General features: G+C 42.4%; 1 protein-coding gene across 1 annotated transcript in view; it reads right to left on the bottom strand.

Annotated features, from left to right (window-relative positions):
* Window positions 1-21,054, bottom strand: part of LOC120065639 (E3 ubiquitin-protein ligase PDZRN3-B-like) — a 123,261-nt gene extending 102,207 nt beyond the window's left edge. Inside the window, exons 1-3 of the mRNA XM_039016701.1 lie at window positions 20,341-21,054; window positions 16,989-17,075; window positions 14,693-14,800 (exon numbers count right to left, since the gene is read on the bottom strand). Coding sequence (XP_038872629.1) covers window positions 14,693-14,800; window positions 16,989-17,075; window positions 20,341-21,054 — 909 coding nt within the window. The remainder of the gene's footprint in view (window positions 1-14,692; window positions 14,801-16,988; window positions 17,076-20,340) is intronic.
* Between the last annotated feature and the right edge of the window lie 2,897 nt (window positions 21,055-23,951).

Here is a 23,951-nt window from a genome sequence, read left to right as displayed (position 1 = left end):
GCCCAGCCCAGGCAGGCATGCAGCATGCCTTAGCAGAGAGACAGCAGCTGCTGGCCTGATATAGCACGGCTGGAGAGGAGCACAGAGTAGAGGGGGCAGGCAGACGGTTAAAATATGTTGTGTTCCTTCAGCCTCTCTTTTTCTCTCAACCCACTCTGACCCAACCTACAGTGCCTTCGGAATGTATTCAGACCCCTTGACTTTTTTAAAAACATTTTGTTATGTTACGGCCTTATTCTAAAATTGATTATATAGTTTTTTTCCTACACACAATACCCCATAATGACAAAGTATTATTTTATTTTTTTAGCAAATTTACTCAGTACTTTGGGAATTTCTCCCATTCTTCTCTGCAGATCCTCTCAAGCTCTGTCAGTTTGGATGGGGAGCGTTACTGCACAACTATTTTCAGGTCTCTGAAAATACACCTGTTCGATCGGGTTCAAGTCCGGGCTCTGGCTGGGCCACTCAAGGACATTCAGTGACTTGTCCCGAAGCCACTCCTGCATTGTCTTAGTGTCGTGGTCCTGTTGGAAGGTGAACCTTCGCCCCAGTCTGAGAACCTGCTCCAGAGCGCTCAGGACTTCATCAAGGATCTCTCTGTACTTTGCTTCGTTCATCTTTCCCTCGACCCTGACTAGTCTCCCAGTCCCTGCCGCTAAAAATCATCTCCACAAGATGATGCTGCCACTACCATGCTTCACCGTAGGAATGGTACCAGGTTTCTTCCAGATGTGACGCTTGCCATTCAGGCCAAAGTGTTCAGTCTTGGTTTCATCAGACCAGATAGAAGGTTCTCCCATCGCCACAGAGGAAATATTAGTGTGACCATCAGGTTCTTGGTCACCTTCCTTTGCTCTGACATGCACAGTCAACTGTGGGACCTTATATAAACAGGCGTGTGCCTTTCCAAATCATGTCCAATCAATTGAATTTACCACAGGTGGACTCCAAGCAAGTTGTAGAAACATCTCAAGCATGATCAATGGAAACAAGACACACCTGAGCTCAATTTCGAGTCCCATAACATAGGATCTAAATGCTTTGTCAATTTGGGGTGTTGTGTGTAGATTGAGGAGGAACATTTGTTATTTTAAATCAATTTGATTAAAAAAAGCCAAGGGGTCTGAATACTTTCCAAAAGCACTGTATGTCACTAAGGCCAGAGGAACAGGGAGGATTTAAACGTTTCTACTCATCTCTACTTGACAGTTATGACAGCAGAAAACAGAGTGACATTAGACATGGACACAGAGGTGCAAATTCTCTACTTACCCTGTTTATTAGCTTTTCTTCTAACATACAGTAAATGTCTGCTTTCTCAATCCTTGAATTCAACTGCTGGAATACAAACAGAAGTACCTAGTATACGTAACACTACTCATGCCCTAAATTCATCTTCCTATTTAAAAAAGTGAGGATTTTGAATCCTGTCAAGGTGATGACATGTACACCTCGCACGGCCTAGTTCCACTTTATCTACATCACAACCTCGGCTGGGCATGAGCTCCTCCCAAATCATATTTTCCTTGTTGTTTCTTCCCGCTTCTAATCTTTCTTAACCCTGAGAGTACGTGTCCTGACAGAATAAGGCTAGATGATGGCATCAGATACAAAAACAAGATATCTGGCATCAACCTAGATGACGTTGGCAAGACTCTGACCTTGTGCTTAGCTATGCTAGTTAGTCAGGGAGGAGAGGAATAGCAAGATAAAGAGAAATATAGACAGAAAGAGAAAAGAAACGAGAGTGAGACGCACACACACACACACACACACACACACACACACACACACACACACACACACACACACACACACACACACACACACACACACACACACACACACACACACACACACACACACACACACACACACACACACACAAACTGACTCCTTCAGTAGTCCAGAAAGGAGCACTTTGTTGTCAGACTGCCAGAGGAGCTGTCAGTAACTGAAGTCCCTCTGCAGATGTGGGGAGGTTTATTCAACATAACTTGCCTTGTCCAACAGGACACTCCCTAAATCTGTCCCTCTGTTGGCTGTCGCCCCCTCCACATGCACACCCTACTCTCTGCTCTCCCGGGGAGATAAACAACGCCCCTTTGCCTGAGGTCTGTTTCATCTCTGACCCTGGCTCTCTGTGTCTGCTCAGAGTTAGACTCCAGCTCTGAAACGTCCTGCAGTGAGTGCAGGGCATGGGGTCTGAGTGTATTAGACACCACCGTCTTGAGACTCAGTGGGAACCCAGACAGATAGGTTCAGGTTGCACTCGGACTCCCACCAAAGCCCATGTAATCTGTGTCTACTCACCGCAGGAGAATAACAGTGTAAACCTTTTTTTGAGGTAGAAAAGTATTTCAACGTAAGAGTCCTTTCTCTAGTGTTTCCACTGCTTCGTTCTCCTCAGAAAATAGCAGAGCAGATTGTAAATGGAGAATGGATTAATGAACATGTCAGTAAAAGAAAAAGACGTCTTTAAAAGTAAACCTGAGCAGGCTTTGCTTGCAGTGTCTTGGCTGATGGACAGAAGGTGCAAAACGTAGCAGTTTAGTTCACAATGGCTCATTGTCCAGCTAGAGCAGCCATGGCGTTAAACAATGTGCTTCAATTACACCGCCTTTTTTCTCCTTCTTCATTTCCTGAACTATCCTGCCTCTCAGCTCTACACTACTGTTTTCATAGGATGGCAATGGGGGGAAAAATAATCATTTTCAAGTTCGGAGGGAGCACTTTACTCATGGGGATATCCGGAAACCACCTGCACATATCAATCACATATCTGGCCTCGTGCTCTGTCTCTTTCAAACATAGCAGGGAAAATCAGTTTTTATGGAAAATTGTGATGGGAACTAAAGGAATGCACAGTTTATGGCTACGTCTGCAACCCACGCTTTTTTGATTGGTCCTATGTGTCCCGATATGAGGGCTAATGAAAGCTTCCCAGTTGGCTGAGGAGGGGCGGTAAAGGCAACTTTATTGACACCCTGACATTGACCTTGACACGCCGCTCTGCTCTCCACTCGGTGGTCTCCTGCGTCTCGCCATCTGGCCCAGGAGTTATTTTCTCTGCCTTAGCGCTATCATGTGTTGCAATCTAAAGGAATTTAGAACTTTTTCAACTGCAGAGCAGGAGTGTGAAATAGATGGGTAGGGAGAGAGAAAGTGAGATGGGACCGACTTTATAGATTCTATGAGAGAGATGTCATATTGTTACACACACTAAATCAAGTTAAGAAAGGAACGTATAGAGCCGAGTAGTTTTGTGCCGAGCACAGATTCAGTAAATGGGTCGCTTCACCATGTCGGTGCCTTTTGAGAAGTTTGAAAACTTCTGATTTCACCTCATTTTAAGATTCTATCATAAAGAGCACATGTTCAACTTCAGAATAAAACACGTTTTCCCATCTCAAGAGGTTAAATAACAAAACGACAGTAGTAAGTTCCTATTAAGTGCCAAATAAAGTAACAGGGTTGACGGTTTTATCTTAAACCAGCCATAAATCCCCTTCTGACAGGGAGAATGGAAGCTTGTTGTGTGCAATAGGGAGGGGAAATTCTGGCTAACAATTAAGTGCCTTACGGTGATTGTTTTCAATAAAAATGGTCTAAAAGAAAACAAAAAATTGCTTTTCAGCAAGGGCAACTTCTCAAGCAAGAATTTAGCTAGGACTGTCTGGGAGTTGTCCGAGTTGGGAGGGGAACATTTAAAATTAGCTGTTATTGGCAGTGAGGTTTGGATCTCTTTCTTATTGGTCTATTAACTAATTTACCGCCTGGTGAGGCAGGCCAAAACTCCACCCCAAAAATACAAGCTGAAATTTCAGGCAGTCGTTTCAAACAGCTCTTACACTAAAAGGGTATTATCATGTTCATAATTACACAGTATTATTCCAACCTTAGAGTGTGGAAATATATATAAAACACAGGAAATCATGTTATTGAGTGCACTGGACCTTAAAAATGTCTAGACTATCTATCTATGGATAACAGGGTTAATGTGTTATGCTCGACCCACTCAGTTGTCCACCACAAAACACCAGAAAATGGCTGAAAAGAGTAGAACCTGCTCACCTGTTTTTACACTCTGATTTGACTATTAGATGTTCAATGTTTTTTTATAAAATATATTTTTAAACTAATATTTTTACCTTATTAAAACGAGATGACTAATCTTTTGGCACTTTAGCAAGTCCTTATTCATATTGAAAATATGATTTATTGAATTCTCCATGTGGTCTACATTAAAAGGGCACTTAGTTTTAATATAACACCCTTTTAAAATTCTATATTCGTGCACGATTTCTACTTAAAATATCAAAGGGACGCAAAAGGCACTCATTTTGTAAAACAACCCAAATAATGAGCCAAGTGAGATTGAACATCCTTTGTGCTGTACATACATTTGAAACAGCAGATGACGCATCAAGAAATACTTTTCTGTGACACTCTTGCAGCTTTAACCAACACTGCAGCTATGATAGTTAGTAGTTGGTGTAACACAACTCAGCAACACAGACCATTTAAACACATACCATACTGGTGTATGTGGTAACATTGGCAATGACAGTGGTTTTGCTTAAATGATGTTCCCCCACATCTTGTAATGACTAACAGATAGGTTTCTTGATTAAAGGTGTAATCTGCAGTTCAAACAATAACAAAGTGTAGGCACCCCACCACTGTTTTGGTAAAAAGCTAAGGGATGGGGCTAGAGAAATGTAACCACTTCCAAATTCATCTATAGAGCTATGAATACAAAGACTGACCATCCGTGATGTCAAAATTATAGTTTTAATCATGTTTTGAGGCTATATATAGTGTTAGTTTACAATTACAGTGGCAAGAAAAAGTATGTGAACCCTTTGGAAATACCTCGATTTCTGCATAAATTGGTCATACAATTTGATCTGATCATCTAGGTCACAACAGACAAACACAGTCTGCTTAAACTAATAACACACAAACAATTATACGTTTTCATCTTTAAATATTCACAGTGCAGGGTGGAAAAGTATGTGAACCCTTGGATGTAATAACTGGTTGAGCCTCCTTTGGCTGCAATAACCTCAACCAAACATTTTATGTAGTTGCAGATCAGACCTGCATAATGGTCAGGAGGAATTTTGGACCATTCCTCTTTACAAAACTGTTTCAGTTCAGCAATATTCTTGGGATGTCTGGTGTGAACCGCTCTCTCGAGGTCAGGCCACAGCATCCCAAATCGGGTTGAGGTCAGGACTGGGCCACTCCAGAAGGCACATTTTCTTCTGTTGAAGCCATTCTGTTGTTGATTTACTTATGTGTTTTGGGTCGTTGTCCTGTTGCATCACCCAACTTCTGTTGAGCTTCAATGGGCGGACAGATAGCTTAACATTCTCCTGCAAAATATCTCATTAAACTTGGGAATTCATTTCAATATATGAAGTGACTTCAACTGTACTTTTGTAACCCTTTCCAGCTTTATGCAAGTCAACAATTCTTAATCTTAGGTCTTCTGAGATCTCTTTTGTTCGAGGCATGGTTCACATCAGGCAATGCTTCTTGCGAATAGAAAACTCAAATTTTGTGAGTGTTTTTTATAGGACAAGGCAGCTCTAACCAACATATCCAATCTCGTCTCATTGATTAGACTCCAGGTTAGCTGACTCCTGACTCCAATTAGTTTTTGGAGAAGCCATTAGCCTAGAGGTTCACATACTTTTCCCAACCTACACTGTGAATGTTTAAATGAGGTATTCAATATAGTTTAAGCAGACTGTGTTTGTCTATTGTTGTGCCTTAGATGAAGATCAGATCCAATTTGATGACCAATTTATGCAGAAATCCAGGTCATTCTGAAGGTTTCACATTCTTTCTAGCCACTGTACATTGTTTACAAAGAATTTTGTAAAATAAGCTTATATTTTGAGTTCTGATGGAGTGCGACAGTTGAACTAAGCTCATGAGGCATTTATAAGTTATATTCTTTAAGAATCAACGGGTATATATCATTAATTTAAACATGTAACGCACTTTGTCGAATCCTTCTCTAGTGAGAGAGAGAGAGAGAGAGAGAGAGAGAGAGAGAGAGAGAGAAGCTGAAAAGTTCTACTCTTCATTGATTGTGAAGGCATACAGAAGAGACATGAGTGGAGGAAGTAGGTATTTTGAGGGAGATGCCCCCAGCCTAGCCCAACTCCCACTCCACGTGTGTGTGTGTGTGTGTGTGTGTGTGTGTGTGTGTGTGTGTGTGTGTGTGTGTGTGTGTGTGTGTGTGTGTGTGTGTGTGTTCCTCAACTGCTTCCTAGTTGTGGAAGTTCTGGCAATTTTTCTCTGTCTTTCTTTTTAAAGAAAAAGGTTTAATTCAGACAAGGTACCACTTGAACGCGAAACATCCCTCTCAAGGGAGAGAAAGGAAAGACCAGCGTAATGCGTAATGAACCAAGCTGACGAACATGGTTTTTCTATTCGCACATTTGCATCAGAAAGGCCACCAGTTACACTTTTCTTGCCAAGTTAAAGGGCGTCTATCTAAAACCCTCTTGAAAAAACGGCTCACGAGGATGGGAGCATTAGAATTCTAAAGCTGTCCATGTTGTCAGGATTAGCGAATGGAAGAAGGTGTTGTACAATGGAGGCCAGGCTGCCACCACGAAGCCTTGAATTTGTGCTACATCAAAGCATCCTGGGATACCGTTCCAGCATCCAATGACACGTTGTGACCCGTCCACTGTCCAGACTGGCAACAGCCTATTGAGATGTTGGAGCAGGTGTCTCTGTGACGTACTGCAAATGGAAGAGCATTTTCTCTGCATGACTTGTACAGTACTTTATTTCTCTAAAGAAACATGCAAGGTGCTGTTTTCTAATTAGCTCAGATATCACCCATCATCTGCAAGTCAGAAGAGGGAGAATTACCTGTAGTACAATGATATCAACACTTTGTGTTCTTCTCCCTGAATAAAATCCAAAGTCCCTTACAAAGTAAAACACTGTACAGTTACACCCACTGGCACCTGGGAGAGCTTAGACTGTATTCCAATGGAAAAGTGAGTTTGAGTTACCGAGCAGTTTAGACAGAGGTCTGGCTGCAGTGCAGGTAGACAAAGACCTTTTATGGGGTGTTTGTTATATGTCACTCTGCAAGAAGAGTTTCCTGCCATGAATTTCAGCATATACAGTATAGCTCAACATAACGTATGTACCCGATTAAAGCACTGATGAAGAATGGAAAACTAATTCACTCACAGGAGCTCGTAGTTTCCATTTGAAGAGAACACATTAAATCCACTCTTATGCTTTATGATAGGAAATGAGACATCTGTAGAGCTGGAAATCTATACAGCCAGCTGAAGGGACTGATGTTGGAACACGAAGTGACCGTTGAAATATTGAACAAACTTTGTTCAAATTAAAGTATGGTTATTTCGATAGGAACAGCCACACACACAGTCTGAAGCCAACTTTAGAAGAAAAAATATATATCCAGGAAGTAAACCAGGAAAGTACTTCCATGTATCACTACAATGCTGGACGGTGTCATAAAAACCTCCCAGTCCTAAGTATCTTAAGGAAAATATACTTCTCTTCTTCCATCTGTTAAACTCCATATTAGGAAAGCTCCATTCCCATAAAATTATGATTATTTATAAAATAAAACCCTACACCCAAACTTTCCACCCCAAACCACATGCATGTCAGCATTATGTGTGATTAATCCTAAAGTGTACAGCTGTGGGTTATGACTAGCAGCCTCTGTCCCATCATTGATTTTACTGCATGGAGCATTTCTTAAATCGCTAGTCCTCCCTGACTTTTGTAGTTCACATAATACACAGTTGAAATCATAGAAACAACTGTGGTTCAGACTCTGGCCTTTTTTTTGTAAGGATATCAATCACAGTGAAACAAGCTGGAGGACAGTGGAGCGTGAAGCTGGCCAAACCGGTCCCTGCCGAGCCCAGAGAGATCACTCAAGAGTGGGCAGTGATTAACGTGCTGCAGTCTTTACACATTTCAGAGGGCCACCAGGAGGAAATGCCGGGCCAATACAGCACAACAAAGGTCTGTTAATCAGCCTATTAGCATTTAATTGGGGGTAGTTAATTAGGGAGACAGTGGGCAGTCCACAGGGGGAGTCAGGGGCCGACAGGGAGAGCAGCTGGTAACCTGAGCTTATTGTTACTGAGCCACTTACACAATACCAATGATTAATTGGCAGGAAAATCATCCTTAATTACACCTGTCTATTTTTGCCCCCTAAACCTTTCAGGGGCCATAAATTAAAGGGAGTGGGTCCTATGAATAAAGAGAGAGCCGAGCCACCCTTTAACTAGACTGGTGTCGGAGCAAAGCAAACACATTTACAGTAGGCCAGACAGAGTGTCTCCATGAAAATCATCAACCGTCGGCTCTCCTTTGAGGAAGGACGCCGTTTAAACACAGTGGAAAATGCTATATTTTTTTGTGTGTGGCATTGGCGTACAGTGGCGGTGCAGAAAAAGAGGAGCTGGCCGGCACCGGCGAGGAGCGAGTTCACCTCACACCCTCTCAGGGTTGTATATGTGATCACTCCACAGCTTCATAAACCTCGCTCTCTTTTCCCTATGGAGAAGAGAAAACAAAGATGTGCCTTGTGACTGTTCCAGTCGGTGGCACTTACTGCTTAAACCACAAAGGCGGCCATTCTGTCCATGTGTGCGCCCGGCACAGTGCAGCGGCCACCACCAGAAGCTGATTATGGCCTCTTTAAAAGTTGCATTTGATTTAATGTCCCTGCCTTAGCTGAGCCAGAGAGCCTCGGAATGTGCCTTCCTGTGCTGCTGAAACTGGCCTGCCTGCCGGGCCTGTAGACTAGAGCTCTTTAGTAGGGAAGGCCACAGAGACTGAGTACTGAGCAGGGAGCAAGGGCAAGAGAGAGCAATAGAGAAACAGAGAAAAACACAGACAACGAGAGAGAGAGAGGCCAATTGCACGGGGGCCTAAATTCAATAAAGGCCCTGACAAAGGCCTACTTCTTGCCTCGAGATGCCAAACAACATGTGATCCCCTTAGGGAAATAACTGCCATTTCTTTTCCTCATAGCCTCCGGGTCAGAAATAACACATGGGAACTTGTGACTCAGCCTGTCCAAGATGCCATGTGCTGTGACAACTTATTAGTGACAGTGGGTACGGACCGCCCACACCATACTGGCATTCTGTCCCTCTGAGGGGAATGGAAGGAGAGGGGCCCTGGTTGGGAAAGGTCTAAATCTATCACAGACTCATGTACTGGAAGTACATCAAATTCTAGTCAATTCGTTCACATTGAATACTGAATTAAAACAGTTAAGCTGTAATACAAAGTGACGAATATCCCTAGATCCTTTTAACCCAAGTTCTAGAGGTTCACTTGTGATTGAAATACAATTTTAGGTAACATACAAAAAAAAAATACTTTGAGAGATTGACATTTATTTCAAAAGGTGGTGCAAGTTTAAAAATAACATTCGCAAACTACTCTCTTTGAGCAAAACTTTAAGCAAAAAGCTTAGAATCTGTTTTTTGCAGAAACTTGGGAGGGGAATCACCATGTTTCCCTATAGGGTAGGGACAGGGCCACTTTGCAGCAAGTGGGAACACAGCAGAGCAGAGCTGATTTCGCCTCAGACTTTTCTCTCAAACTGTCTAAACATCTCCGTCCCCCTAGCCTGGCCTGCCTGGGAAGTGGGAGGAATGCTAACACCAAGACTTCAAACAGAATTAGGCCTCATCAACATGCATGCTTTGGTCGCCCCTCCACTCGACTCACATTTCTAATCAGCCATCTTCCACAGATGGCTGCCATTTAGCACTGGGAGGGTCTGGCTGGTGAGTCGTCACTAAAATAACTAGGGGGAGGTATGGGGTGTTAAGTGGTGCACTGTGGGTAACCTCACAGCTCAGCGGTCACAGGAAGATAAGGAGAGACTGCTCTGGTGTGGCCCGCAGAATTCCAGACCTTGGACGAGGATGTCACCTCCTCCCTTCTCTACGGACCAGGTCACAGAATTGACATGATGAATAGTATCCAATCCTTCAACCAATCCTAATATAGGAATTTGTGGGGGTGCAAAACGGAAGTCAGTAGTTATCCAAAGCAAAATGTTACATTATCTTTTTTGCAATAGTCAGTCATAGCAGTTAATAACCTTTCAGTGATACCCATCCCGGATCCGGGAGCATCCTCATCAAAAAAGCTGACTAGCATAGCCTAGCCTAACGGGACAGGGTTTTAACAAACATATTTACATGAACTTATGATACACATTTCAAAGTCAATAAAAATAAGGGGAAGGGTGAGGGTAAGTCAAATGCAAATGAGGTTGATTGAGTCAAGAGGTAAATATAATATTATCATTGTCAAAATAGTGTTACTGCAGTACTGATGTGGTTGTAAACAGCCATTTTTCCACCACAGTCTTCCCCATGCACTTCCAAGAAGATTAGAAAAACCACAAGTCATTGCCGGTGAATTAATATTGTCATATGTTACGCTCGGTGTGTTTGTGTTGTGTGGAAACAAATTGCATGCTATTTCGGTTCTATTCAGGGTGGCTAGTCAATGCACGTCTGTGGAACCAAACTGTGAAGTCGCTCTTCTAACAACAATAAACTACCTAATGCCTGAAGAAGAAAAATCACATTAATTTCTAAAGAAAAAAATGACTTACGCACTTTCATTAAATCAGTACCATATGACAGTGAGCTAAATAAAAACGCAGCTGATGACACCATAGAATGGACATTTACAAGAGATGCGGCCCAAAGTTGTTGTGTTATTCCTGCTAAGCGCTATCTATCAGAACCTTGGCTTGAGCCTTCACTTCAAATGCTACAGAAGAAACAGGGAGAGAGTCACCAAGCAAGTAAAAACAACACCGACACTAAACTGGACTCTTACTTTGACAGACTTGAGACAGGCTTTGACAGGCATGACACCATCAGCCCAGGGGGAATTCTTGACTAAAGCTTACATTGCTGCCACAATTAAAAGAAGACTCAGCGATGTGACGTAGATGCAGAAAGTAAACAGCATAGTGGGTCAACTTCCGCAACAACAGAGCGTTGAAGCGCGAGGCTCAACTTCTCAGCTGTTTTGGTGCCCTGGCTACCACGCTGTAACGGCGTGAAGCGAACCCGTGCACATGAGCAGATACTGTGTGAGAGCGAAGTGTTGCATCTCGCTCATATCAATATCTCCGGTGCTGCTCGTGGTAACGTCATATCGCAGAGTTTAACTTTAAAGTTGGACACATTTCTGCTGGCAATAACATGTCCTCCAAGACTAGAACTGGCATCTCCTCAATGTCCGTTTATTTTAAAGTAGTTGTTGTTGTTCGCCCTCCATGACCTGAGTGTTTGCAGAGGATTTACAAGGTGACATTTACAACTGTAGTCTCAGGCTCAGCGTCCTCGTTCTCTTCCCGTTCTTGCACTTGGATGCCTACAAAAACAACAACACGATCCTGAGAGATCAGGCAGTCATTTTAGGATTGTGACATTGGTTTAGTCATTCAAACAAAGATGCTACGATTCAGCATAACATGTGAGACATGAGTAAATATCCTGCGCCATGTCCTGGAGACAAAAACAGCAAAGCACACATTTTCGTTCCATTTTTATTGGCACTAACAATGTTTGCGTCAGTGTGGTGTCATACACACACAGCACATGTGTGGTTTGTCAATGTGAAGAACTTATCAATGTCTGAGAGACTGGCGCTAGATGAAATGTGCAGGCAGATAGATAATATCCTTTTTACAGTTGCCTAGCTATCCCAACAAAAACAAGGAAAACATGCTTGAATGCCATTTCTTACTTCAACACAGCCCTCTCATTTCAAAGCGAAAACATTAGCTAAACTAAGTCCCTTTTCGAGTAGGTACATTACACTCTTCGGCCTATACCCAGCCCCATGAGTTTAATTGAATCAAACCTATGTATTACAATTTCAGCTCGCGGAGACTGAGCAAAAGCAAACACTGCTCCAAGTTATAAGAAAATGTCTGTGCTGAACAAGGAGGCATTCATGAGCAGATTCATCCCAGGCCGAAGTGTTAGCAGTGGTGCAGACGAGGGACATCTGCCATGATCACACTCCTCCACTAAGAGTCTGTTAAGGAGGAACAATCCTGGATCATCATGGACATGTTACATCCATGTATACTTATTGGAACTAACACCTTCACAAGAGGAAGAGAGAACACCACGCTATGTGTGTTTGTAGTAGGGCTGGGAATGGCCAGGGACCTCACCATACGGTATTATCATGATACTTCCCGTGCCGATACGATATGTATTGCGATTCTATACGGATTGTGATTCGATACTGTGATTTCTTTGCGATTCGACGTTCCAAACGTGTTCGCTCACCATATGTCTGCTGCAGAGGGACAAGAGAGCCATGAGAACTAGTTTTGATCAGTCATGGAAATAAAAAGTGCGGAAAATAAATTGGCTCAGTGTTTGAAAAGAAGACGGAGAACAAACAGGCACAGCCAACTATCGCAAAAACAACATTGTGATTTTGTCAAAAAAGATACATCAAAAATAATATCCCGATAATTAACTGTATCGACCCCCCCCCCCATCACTAGTTAGTATGTATGAAAGAAGTGACCCCAGTGCTTTTTCCTCCTCAGTTGAACTTGTTATTACGTCTTAGTTCCACATGTTATGTAAATGGCTCCATTTACGCCAGCTGATCACCGCAGCTGGGCAAGGCACTGAAGGTTTTTGTGGCGCATGAAATGAGTGGTGATCCACACGATGGGATTTTACTTTCATATGGTGTTCATTTAAAAAAAATACAAAAAATAAAAAGAGCTTTGATTTTCAAAGGCAATAGAAATGGGTTTGGGGTGATGATTAAACACTGAAGTTGTTGCATCTCACACACCTGTCAAGGGGATAGGGACAATGAAATCAGAATATTAAAGCATGATGTGTGACACCCATGTCCTGTTTGCTGTCAGGTCACGCAGTCCTTTATTGAGAATCTGAGCAAAAAAGGGGCATAATACAAGCATTAGGCTACGCACCATGACTGTGATCCACAAAAATATAAATGATGTGGATTTGAACGAATACAGTCCTCAACTTTCACATAGCCTACATAACAATACGCCAGGAACTTAATAAAAATGTGCAACATCCACAAACAACCATTTAAACTGCATCATGGTGCGTCCAACCTCAAAGTAGAGAAAAGCAGGAGTCATTTGAGCTGCACTTAAGAAAGAAACAGAAGATATGTGGGAGAGACGAGGCAGTACTGGAAGGGTTCCGGTGGTGCAGGTTTAAAAATGCACGCTCCAGCTGTGCACGGCGCCCCACATAGCAGGATGAGGCTACTGTTGGTTTTGCCACACAGGGTTGGGAGTACAGTACACGGAACTGCCGGTGGGTTCTTGGTATTCATTTCCCCCTTCAATGAATCACTAGATCCCACTGAGACCTCCATCACCCCAGGTAGGAAACACAACTGAACTGACTCAATTACACATCTCTCTTCAACCAGGGAACAATCCGTATATGACAAGGTAATTTTTACGGCTTAGCTGTAACAAAGATGGCTGCTGAGAAACTTAACCCACCTCTGATATTAGATCCCCTATCAAATGAAAAGCACCACAGGGATTCAGCAACTATGTTTTCTATTTGGTTCTGTTTTGTTTAGTCACCCCACTCATCTTGAGAGAGCGTCACTGAATAGGGTCCCTAGTTCCATCCTCAATGTCCTCATTCTCTTAACGTTCTCCACCGTCCTCTCTGTGACTTCTCCCCCACTAAGTCAAAGACAATACAGAGACAAAAACACCAATGTGGGTCCAATGTCATCTTTAAAGCTGCAGTATTACACTTTTTGGATGACCTGACCATATTAACATTGAAAGCAAGTCTAATAAACGGTACATTTGTTCTATGTGCGCCATTTCTTTGCTTCCCGTTCTTAAGTTACATTTTTGCATCTTTTCCTTTCGGTTTTGTTCACCAGCTTAAACAGCTGAAAATACAATATTTTTGGCTATTGAAAATATATTTCACAGTGGTTTAGATGGTACAATGATTCTACACACATGGGACCCATTTGCTTGTTTTGTCACATAAACTGAAATTACTATTTGAATTTTAGCAACCAGGAAAATGGCGGAGCGATTTCTGCATATTGCACCTTTAAGCTAAATTTGCTTTCTTTTAACTTGATTCAAGATGAATGGCTATTAACTGAGCATAACAGGATCCTATACAGAGGCGTCCTCTCCTATAACCCAGTACACCGATTCCCCCTGGTATCCCCCTCACACAGCCCTTCTCCCAGTAAGTCACACTGACACACATTCACACGGCACATGAACTAATCTCTCCTTACAGACCAGGCGACTAGGCCACTTGGAGGCCCCAGCGGTCTTAAGTCACTAGGCGCCAAGTATATTGCTGTCGGTTTTGGTGGCTCAATCTGTCTATTGTCAAGGGAGCTTATGATGAATCTGAATGAACAGCAGGATTCCAGCCACTTGTTACTGCTGCTTGAAGTGGTTACTGTTGTGGGCGAGGGTGTTGTAGAATATCTGGTTCTCTGGTGCTAACATTACAACGTATGCATGTGAATACCAAGGCTCCAGATATGGTTAAAGGGCTGCATACTGAATTGGCCTTCACATGAAACGGTACAGGTCACATACCTCCATTATTCTGTCGTGGATCTGAAGGCCTCCCTCCTTGTCTGCTGGTCCGTTCTCAACAATCTTAGATACAAAGATCCCTTCATTCGAAGGGCCATCATGGTCGTCCTGTGGGGAGAAACTATCTCAGATTACACATTGATCAAATTGGATAAGAAATAATTGTAACCATTGAAGATGATTACATTAAAAAAATATGAAACTAAAATACACGATAATTGACTTCAAATTCTTCAGAAAAATTAAGATCTTTAAAATAATAAAACAAGTCTCTTGCTAAAACTGCCTAACCTACTTCCAAAAGACCTGAGGTTATTATGCAGACAATTCTAAATGGTTTTCCCATTACCCATTCTCACTAATCAGGGTCAGAGACACCCTGCAGTCACATGTGAACACAACTGCAGTCATCAACGCAGCCTGGATTAACCCAGCGATTAACCGCATGGATCAACAGCCCGCAGTGACTCACTAGTGGGTTGCAGGTGCACATTACACAGGGCTTAATATTGTGCTCCACACAGCCCCAGTGCCAAAATGGCCTGCCAGTTGACATGTTTCCCAGGGCGGGAGAGTGCGACTGCGACCCATCCCCTTAGAGGGGCTAAATGTTGAATGGATGTGTTGGATGGGTACACTCTGCGTCCATCGGTGAGGCTGTGACCCCTGAGTTGCAAAAGCTATGATTGGCTTAACAAAACCACTGCCAACATCCATCTCAGCTCCTCTTAAAACCACATCAATCCAACCCGCACCTCTGCCAAGTCGTGCGATACTGTGCTACATTTTTATGGAATACTTAAAGAAACCTCAGAAATCAAGCTGTGAATGCTGTAATTAATTATTTCAGGTCTGCTTCCTCTTTTATCCGAGCTCATCACAGCACAGTGTTTACTGTGAAACCAACACGATGCACCCAAAAAAAGGCCCGGAGTGCCAAGGGAATGTCACAACAGGGCAGTGCGAGAGGCCTGATGCTTTGCCATGAATCCCCAGCATTTAGACCCTCTGTTTTCTACAAAGGCCAGCCCTTAATCATAGTTATCCTGGCGCCCAACCCATCATGGCCTCCCCATCGTATCAACCCCAGTCAAGGATGAAAATGCCATGTGTCAAAAGCTGCAAAGCCTCTATGTTATTTCCGTTCAAATCAATCGTTTCTTGTGGAGGATTTGGTGACCTCTTTATGAATACATCCGGAGCCTTAAAAACACTGCGAGCAAGTTGACTGTATCCTCTGGACTCTAGTTGAGTTGAGCTTGATGTATGGTTCTGTCAAGGGAACGAGAAAGGTTACAAATCAACAAGACCATGGAATTAAGAAAATAAAAATCTGCTTCGGATGTTTGGTCCCTTTTTATAGTTTCCTCCTGTAAAATAGTATTTCTGTAATAATCCAAGTCGCTACAGCAAAGTGTGTCACTACAGCTTTTGTAATGAAACCCAGAAAAACAGCCCTGAGTGGAACCCTTTGGCACACATTCTTCCCAGTGAAACAGATACTGCGAACACCATTTCAACGGGACCAGTTTTACACACACACACACACACACACACACACACACACACACACACACACACACACACACACACACACACAGAGAGAGACAGAGGCTCCATGTATGGGAGACCCAGTTCCTGAATTTTCAAAGTATCTCAGAGTAGGAGTGCCGATCTTGGATCAGGTCCCTCCTGTCTATATTATTCTATTCATTATCATCTAGAAAAGGGCAAAACTGATCCTATATCAGCACTCCTACTCTAAGAATCTTTGTGAATATGCGCTCGGATCCCAAGTCAGCAGTGATATTTTCAACACTGACACTCTTAGCATGGAATCATTTATGCTTGTCTGTGAGACAGCAAATACAGAAGTCATAAAGGGTTATCAGCCCAGGGCAGAGGACCCATTTCACAGCTGGTCTCTGTTTACCATGTCATCACAGTCCCCTCAATTAAAGACAAAAAAAAACTGGAGGCACAGTCATAATCCTTCATTTAACACTCATATAAAGTAATTATAGTTTTTATCTGAAAAACCAAATCCGCTAAACCCAACCAATATACTAACACAATAAAAACTTGATTGATGCGGTCCATCCACATAGGCTCAAGAGAGAAACGTGCACTGTGTATTACTGTCTAAGCTATGTCTATGTCAGTAAAGGGGTAAAACACTAAATTATAATTCATTGTGGTTCAAGTATGTGCCTCCATCCCGGACTTCCCATACGACATTTGGCAGACCATCAACGAGATAAAAACAGTAACCGCAGAGAATCCACTTGTAACTTACCGCACATGGTCTTCCTCCCACGATGTTGAAGCCCAGAGAACCGCCCTCCCGATGAAGGATGGCTGTGACGTTTTTGGTCTCCCCACCCTGTGGACAGACACAGGCAGGAGACAGGTAGTCATTAGCAACCCACAAATGTCACTGAATAACATAAATGATTGAACAAAATCAATGACACCCCCTCCCTGAGCGATGGAGAACTGGAGCTTATTTCCACTTCAAAACGACACAAAAATAACTGAACGACACAGTAGAAAGGACTGAAAAAAATCTAGGAAATTGACTTCGAAGTCAATGGAGTATTTTAGGTATAGAAAAGGCCTGAGGTAAAATCCCAGACTACTCAATACACAGTAAATTGATATGTAAAAAAGTATCACAATAACCAACATGGCTGGTAGCAGAGGGTAAAGATTCACCTGTTCTCACATTTTAGTACATCACTGGTGTGGATCTACACCGTGATTCTCTGTGGATCTACAACAGCTCTGAGAAAGAGCTGCTAAGTGACTGAGGGTTCATGCCATTTTCCTTCTCTCGCTCCAGAAGACATTCGCTCTTTATATTTATACAGCAGTAGACTTCTCGGTCAATGAAGGGATGACAAGTGGAACGCTTGGAAACCAATGCAGTCAGCTCTCCACCTTTTTAAGAGGACAGTCGGGGGGGGGGGGGGGGGGGGGGGACTGGGAACATCATGTCAGCTGTCATCCCAGTATGGAGTATGCCATAGCATACAGGGACTAAATATAAAAGCAAATATTAACAGTATTTACAGTGTCATGACTGAGTCTGGCTACCATATACGCTACAGGATAGGGTACAGAGTACTAGCTTATATGTCCGCCATGGAAGAATGTGCACTGCTGCTGGACCAAGTTGTGTAGACGCATGTGAACAGAGTTCCACATTTAAAAGACAACTATTGGCCATTTACTAAATGGATAATGGCATATGGGCAATTCCACAGTAACAGAGTGACACTGAGACTCAACATTTTCTAAAAACACATTTACTTCAAGAACAGCGCAGATGCAAAGTTTGGTAACAGAATGACGTCTCAAACAGCACAGGCCGTCATTCTGTTACCAAACTTTGCATCTGCACTGTTCTTGAAGTAAATGTGTTTTTGGAAATTGTTAAAAGTAGTTGGTTAGTGTTTTTTTCCCCCCACCTTTATTTAACCAGGTAGGCCAGTTGAGAACAAGTTCTACAACTGCGACCTGGCCAAGATAAAGCAAAGCAGTGAGACAAAAACAACAACACAGAGTTACACATGGGATAGACAAACGTACAGTCAATAACACAATAGAGTTGTATGGTTTGATTAACTTTGCAATCAAGGGTTTTTGTTTGACATATTTTTTAAGTGAAAATTCTGATTCGGTGTCAGTCAACGTGGAATTGAACACATCTAATATCTGGGAATATGAACTATATGAATAGGGAAAAAAGAATAGGTTAGGAAGTTAGTCTTATGTACACAGCCTTGTCCCTACCTTTTAGATGTTGTAAGGACAGCCTAGATCTGTCAGAACTGAGTAACCAAGACAATGTGTAAGGAGGACTGAGGTCTTCTAAAACCAGTTGGGTAAGCATGTCATGCCAGAAAGGTACTAAATCCCACAGACACACAGCAATCATCACAGACAGTGTTGATCTTGCTTCTCAGTCATCTATATGTAGCCTTATTTACAACAGGACCAAGGTGAAAGACAACATTCCCATATCCAGCCCAGTCATTCTTATTCTGTTAAATTCTGTACATCAGAAGCCAAGCGTATAGCAATACTAGAAAGCTGGGCTATGCCATTTTTCACTGTACTTAAAAAAGAGAGTCTCTGAGATTCCGTGCCCCAAACCCAGCAGTCAAAGGAGGCTACCAGTCACTGTCTCCACTGATATTTGGCAGTGGCTTGTGGACCAAATATGTCACCCTGAATCAGAAATAAGTCCTACATTTCACAGGATCTGATAACACGTGACCTGAACTAGCCCAAGAAGAAACAGAGACGCTGGCTCTCTTAAGATTTGCAATGCAGCGACAGTCACCAAATTGCCCGCCTCCAACAGTTAATTCCACTTGTGTCTTTCCGTTTGATACTGCCACATGTGCACTGAAGTTCTCCGCCAAACAACCCTGTTCATAGTGCTTGACTGAATCTGAAGGAAAAATCTGAAGAGAAAAATCCTTTAAAACTGACCACATCATCCTCATTCTGATTTTTGTTTCTGGCTTCCCTCTTTTTCTTTCATGGATCATATGAGAAACGACACCTTTGGAGATGTTTCCAGGGATTAGAGCTTCAAGGAGGAGCACAACTTTCTTCGTGCATCCCCTTTCACTGAGTTTGTACAGCGCAGTCCTTTCAGAGGGTTGAATACATAGTACTAAATAAGTAACCTGAATCTCCGTTGAAAGGGTTTCCTCTTACCAGGCTGAAAAGATGATGTTAGTTATAATAACTGATCATTGGTATCTTGTAAATGTGTGGTTGTGCGGTGCAGCACACATTGTCAGTTCAAAAACAAGGGGAGAAAACACAACAACACTAGGTAAGGGTCAAAAGATGTCACACTACTGACACGTCTCTCTGTTAACTTACATTCAGAATGCGTGTAGCCTTGTACCTCGCCTGCTCTTCCACTATGGGTTAATGTGGACTTACACAACATCATAAACACTTCAACCACTCCCTAGCTGACCAGAAGAGAGGCCTATATCCATTTCTATCCAGTGTGTTGAGTTGGCTATAGAACATGGCAAAAACGAGGCACATTTTTATTATGTTGTTATTACAATAGCACAGTCTCTTCCAACATCTTCAGACAGACAGTCCCTAACAACCCTGAAGAGGTTGGCGGATCCTTGAGGAGGTAATTGTGACCTGAGTCATGTGTACAGAACAATAGTAAATATTTGCCCCTCCCCCAGACTGCCAGCTGGCTGTAAGTGCAGCTGACAGGCATACACGTATGGCAAGCTGAGGAGAAGAAACACTTCTGACCATTAGTTGGCCCCTACAATTACTTCGTCGTTGGAAATCACATTAAACGCAATTTAAGTAGTAGACTAATAAAAGCGTGTTTGACCACAGGAGACTCAAAGTCTGTCTGGTCAAGGGCTTGCAGACATCGGACCTCTAAAGTTTTCCATTGGTTAATAATACAAACATCTGATAAGTAACGGAACATGCAACAAAGTAGCGCCCGAAGACCAGATGTGAAAAGAATGACAGTACGCGCGCAGAAGAGACAAAGTAACACACAATAGAACCCTCGACAATCACAAAGTAACTACCAGCATTACAAATTCCATAGCCACAAATGATGTAATTTGAAACGAATTTACCTTGCACGGGGGAGCAAGGGTCTTAGTCAGCGAGTCGATCCTTGCACTGTATTCAGTGAATTTCTTCTGATACTTCAGCGCTGTCATTTGTAGCTCATTGTGCACAGCAGAGAGTTGAGCAAGAAGAGATTTCTCTCTTTTGCTCGATTTCAAAGATTGCTTCTTGAACTCTTTGTCCAAGCTGACCACCTTCACGTGCAATGCACTATTATGTGCTTTCAGGGCTTTCAAACAGCAATGGGTGTCTAGTTTTTGCTCTTTGTGGGTGAGCATCAATCCACATCCATTTTCGCATATCCCAACCGGTCTGCAATCACACGATTCGCGCATATGTGCATCCATGTCCTTCAGGTTGAGTACCTCGTTGCATCCTTTATTCCTGCATTTTGCCGGCGAGTAATCGCACATCTCGGCGTGCTCTGCCAGATGTTGCAGCTTTACCACTTTTTCACAGCCTCTGGCATGATTGTCACACTTTATGTCCAGCTTCATAATCAGGCTTTTCAGAGGGAGAACGTGGTTCAGCTCTTTCGTGGAGATCCTTTGACATTTGACGGGGCAGCTGCTTTGCTGGACAACCCACGGCAGCACACAGCCAGCGCAGAAGACGTGACCACACGGAGTAGTGAGCGGGTCTTCTAGAACTTTATTACACAAATTGCATTTAAAATCTGGGTCCACAGCCCCTTTAAACCGATCCAACTCAAATCCCATGTTTTTAAATAAATCCAAAATTCCGCCGGGATTCCCACAAATCGAAGCAAGAGTAGTGGGTGTTTTAGCTTCTCATTGGAGGAGTACTGACTTCAAGCTCTCCTTACTGTCTAACTAATTGACCGAGACTTCCACGGGAAAAAAAATGTGGAGGAATTCTCTACCGTAACTGCCATAAGAGCCGCGCACCTGAGTGCAAGGCAATCATCAGACGATTGCTATGATAATTCATCAATCGAAGAGGGCATTCTTAACGCTTTTTGAATGTGATTTACAAGTTACAAAGACAGGTAGGCTGGCTACAAGTGTAGGCAGATTGTAGATAGTAGTAGTTCTACTTACGAAGTGAAAATGTTACGCAACAGACTACAATTAATTGTGGATCCTATAATCATTGTTTTAGATGATGAATTTATCTATATTGTATTTGCAAATGCCATAAACAGATATTGCACTTTGTAACAATGTATGTAGGAGGAAGGGATGGTGCTCTGAGGATGACTTCTCATTTTGTAAAACCATGTTAGTGTCTGTGTGACATTGTTAGAAAGAGCTATGGCTATATGTGTTACCTGACTACAGTAGTTGTGACTGACAGTGTATGAGCTATAAAACAAAGGCTGTGTGATCACTAGCTGAGGAACGTTCAACTCAGTTCTCTTATATCGAGGCAGAGTAGAGCCCCACGGTGGAGGTGTCATAATACCCATAAAACCTAGCGGTCAAACAGGGAAATGGTTCCAATCATTTTTACACCATTAATTTTTCCCATAGGGGATTTTTAGAAACACTTGAAATAAGGGCTGTGTTTCGTGTAGGCTTACCCTGGCATGACATTTTGATAACCATGTAAATATCCCTCGGACAAGGTGACTTTTATCAATATATTCGGCTCTATTTAATCTCAGATTTGAAAATGCCAATTAGCATCAAAGTAGACATCATGCAAAACTACAAATCCCTGCAAGCTCCTGCATGTCATCTCAAGCTGACACCTTTGCTAACAGGTATTGTGTAAATGTAAAACTTGCGCAAGTCAGTTGACATTAGATAGTTCATCCAGAGAATCTTACCTTTGCCTTGATTCATCAGTCACATCTAGATCATCATGGCATCTGTAGTTCTTTATTATAGCTACATGAGCAGCTAATTAGCATTCCACTTTTTGGGGGGTAAATACAGGCGAATATAATGTTAAAAGTCACCTTGTCCTAGAGAGATTTACATGGTTATCAAAATGTCATCAAGGCAAAGGGTGGCTACTTTGAAGAATCTCAAATATATTTTAATTTGTTTAACACTTATTTTGGTTACTACATGATTCCATGTGCTATTTCATAGTTCTGATGTCTTCACTATTATTCTACAATGTAGAAAATACTAGAAATAAAGAAAAACCCTCGAATAAGTAGTTGTGTCCAAATTTTGGACTGGTACTGTATGTGAAGCATGAAAAATATGTAAAACATATTCCTTCAGCCAGGCCTTTGGCCAATTATTGTAATAGAATCAGAGAGGCAGTCTACACTTGAACTCTATTAGCCAAAACCTATAAGTGTGTGTGTGTGTGTGTGTGTGTGTGTGTGTGTGTGTGTGTGTGTGTGTGTGTGTGTGTGTGTGTGTGTGTGTGTGTGTGTGTGTGTGTGTGTGTGTGTGTGTGCACGCGCGCGCATGTGAGATTGTTTGTGCATGTCTGTGGCTGTTTCTCTGTCAATCTCGGCAGGACGTATTACAGTCATAAAAGCTTTTGAATTGTCAATGATGGAAGGGCGACTCACAGGGAACGACAGTTGTGTTCAGTAACAGGACAAGAATGGCCAGCACGCTGGCAGCTTAACTGTCTTTTGTGAGCAGAGTCCATCTTTGTTCGTCAGACTCCGTAATATTGCTGATGGGAAACACATTTCTATTGGCTGCCTACTCTCTGGGAAACCCAATTACATGTGATGTTGTGCTTTATAACCCCATTCCACATGTATTCCTATCAAAGACTTAAACCAAAGGCTCATCAATGACTCTTGGAGGCAGAGTGACAGAAAGAAAAAGCACACTAGCAGTCAATTATAGACGGAGGTAACGCGTCAACTCTTCCACCATGGTCTTCCGTCAGATGGCTTCGTTCTAACTTGACACGCAAGTTGCCATCAGTGCAGACTGCTGTCATGTATAAGACCATGCTCTTCCACATGATAAATAGGTGTCTCATGAGTAAAATGTGATGTAATTTGACACCTTTATGGTATTTATTGGCTATGTTGGAAGTAATGCAACTGTTATCTTTCAAATGTGCAAAATCATAAATGTTGTACAATATCTACAGAGGCATGTTAGACACATAGTAGATAAGGTCATAACATCTGGGAACATTGGACTGTGATATATATTATTGTTCTATTAAACCCCTTTTGCCTACTGAGGTTCTCCAATTTCCAGTAGTGTGTTGCTGAGAATAATGAGATTTTCTACAGTACTGTTTGTTTGTGTTTCCTGCCCATTTTTCTCATAATTATGTATTATTGTTTACCACAGAATAACAGGCTCCCTCTAGCTGTTTATTCTGGGGCTGATCTGTGGAGTCTCCCTCTTAGCGTCAAACTAAATTAAATATTTGTTTTCCCGGAATGTATAAAAACATGAGAACAAACATCAACAATAACCAGCAATACCCAAATGTTCATTTGACCATCAGCCATTTTGAGAATATCGCCCACCCATTCAGAGTTAGGAATGGTATCTACATTTTACAAGGACAGGCTATTCACTAGGCTATTCACTCTGCTATGGAATTCTCTGCAGATGACATCTAAGACTGTTTTCCATGAACTGGGATGAGGTGGCAACATCGAGCGCAGACAACTCTATGTTGGGTCCAGCACAAAGACAGACTGGGTCCTAGT

This window comes from Salvelinus namaycush, chromosome 20 (genome assembly GCF_016432855.1).
Source record: "Salvelinus namaycush isolate Seneca chromosome 20, SaNama_1.0, whole genome shotgun sequence".
In the NCBI taxonomy this organism is placed as follows: domain Eukaryota; kingdom Metazoa; phylum Chordata; class Actinopteri; order Salmoniformes; family Salmonidae; genus Salvelinus; species Salvelinus namaycush.
This window is presented reverse-complemented; position numbering and strand designations above follow the sequence as displayed.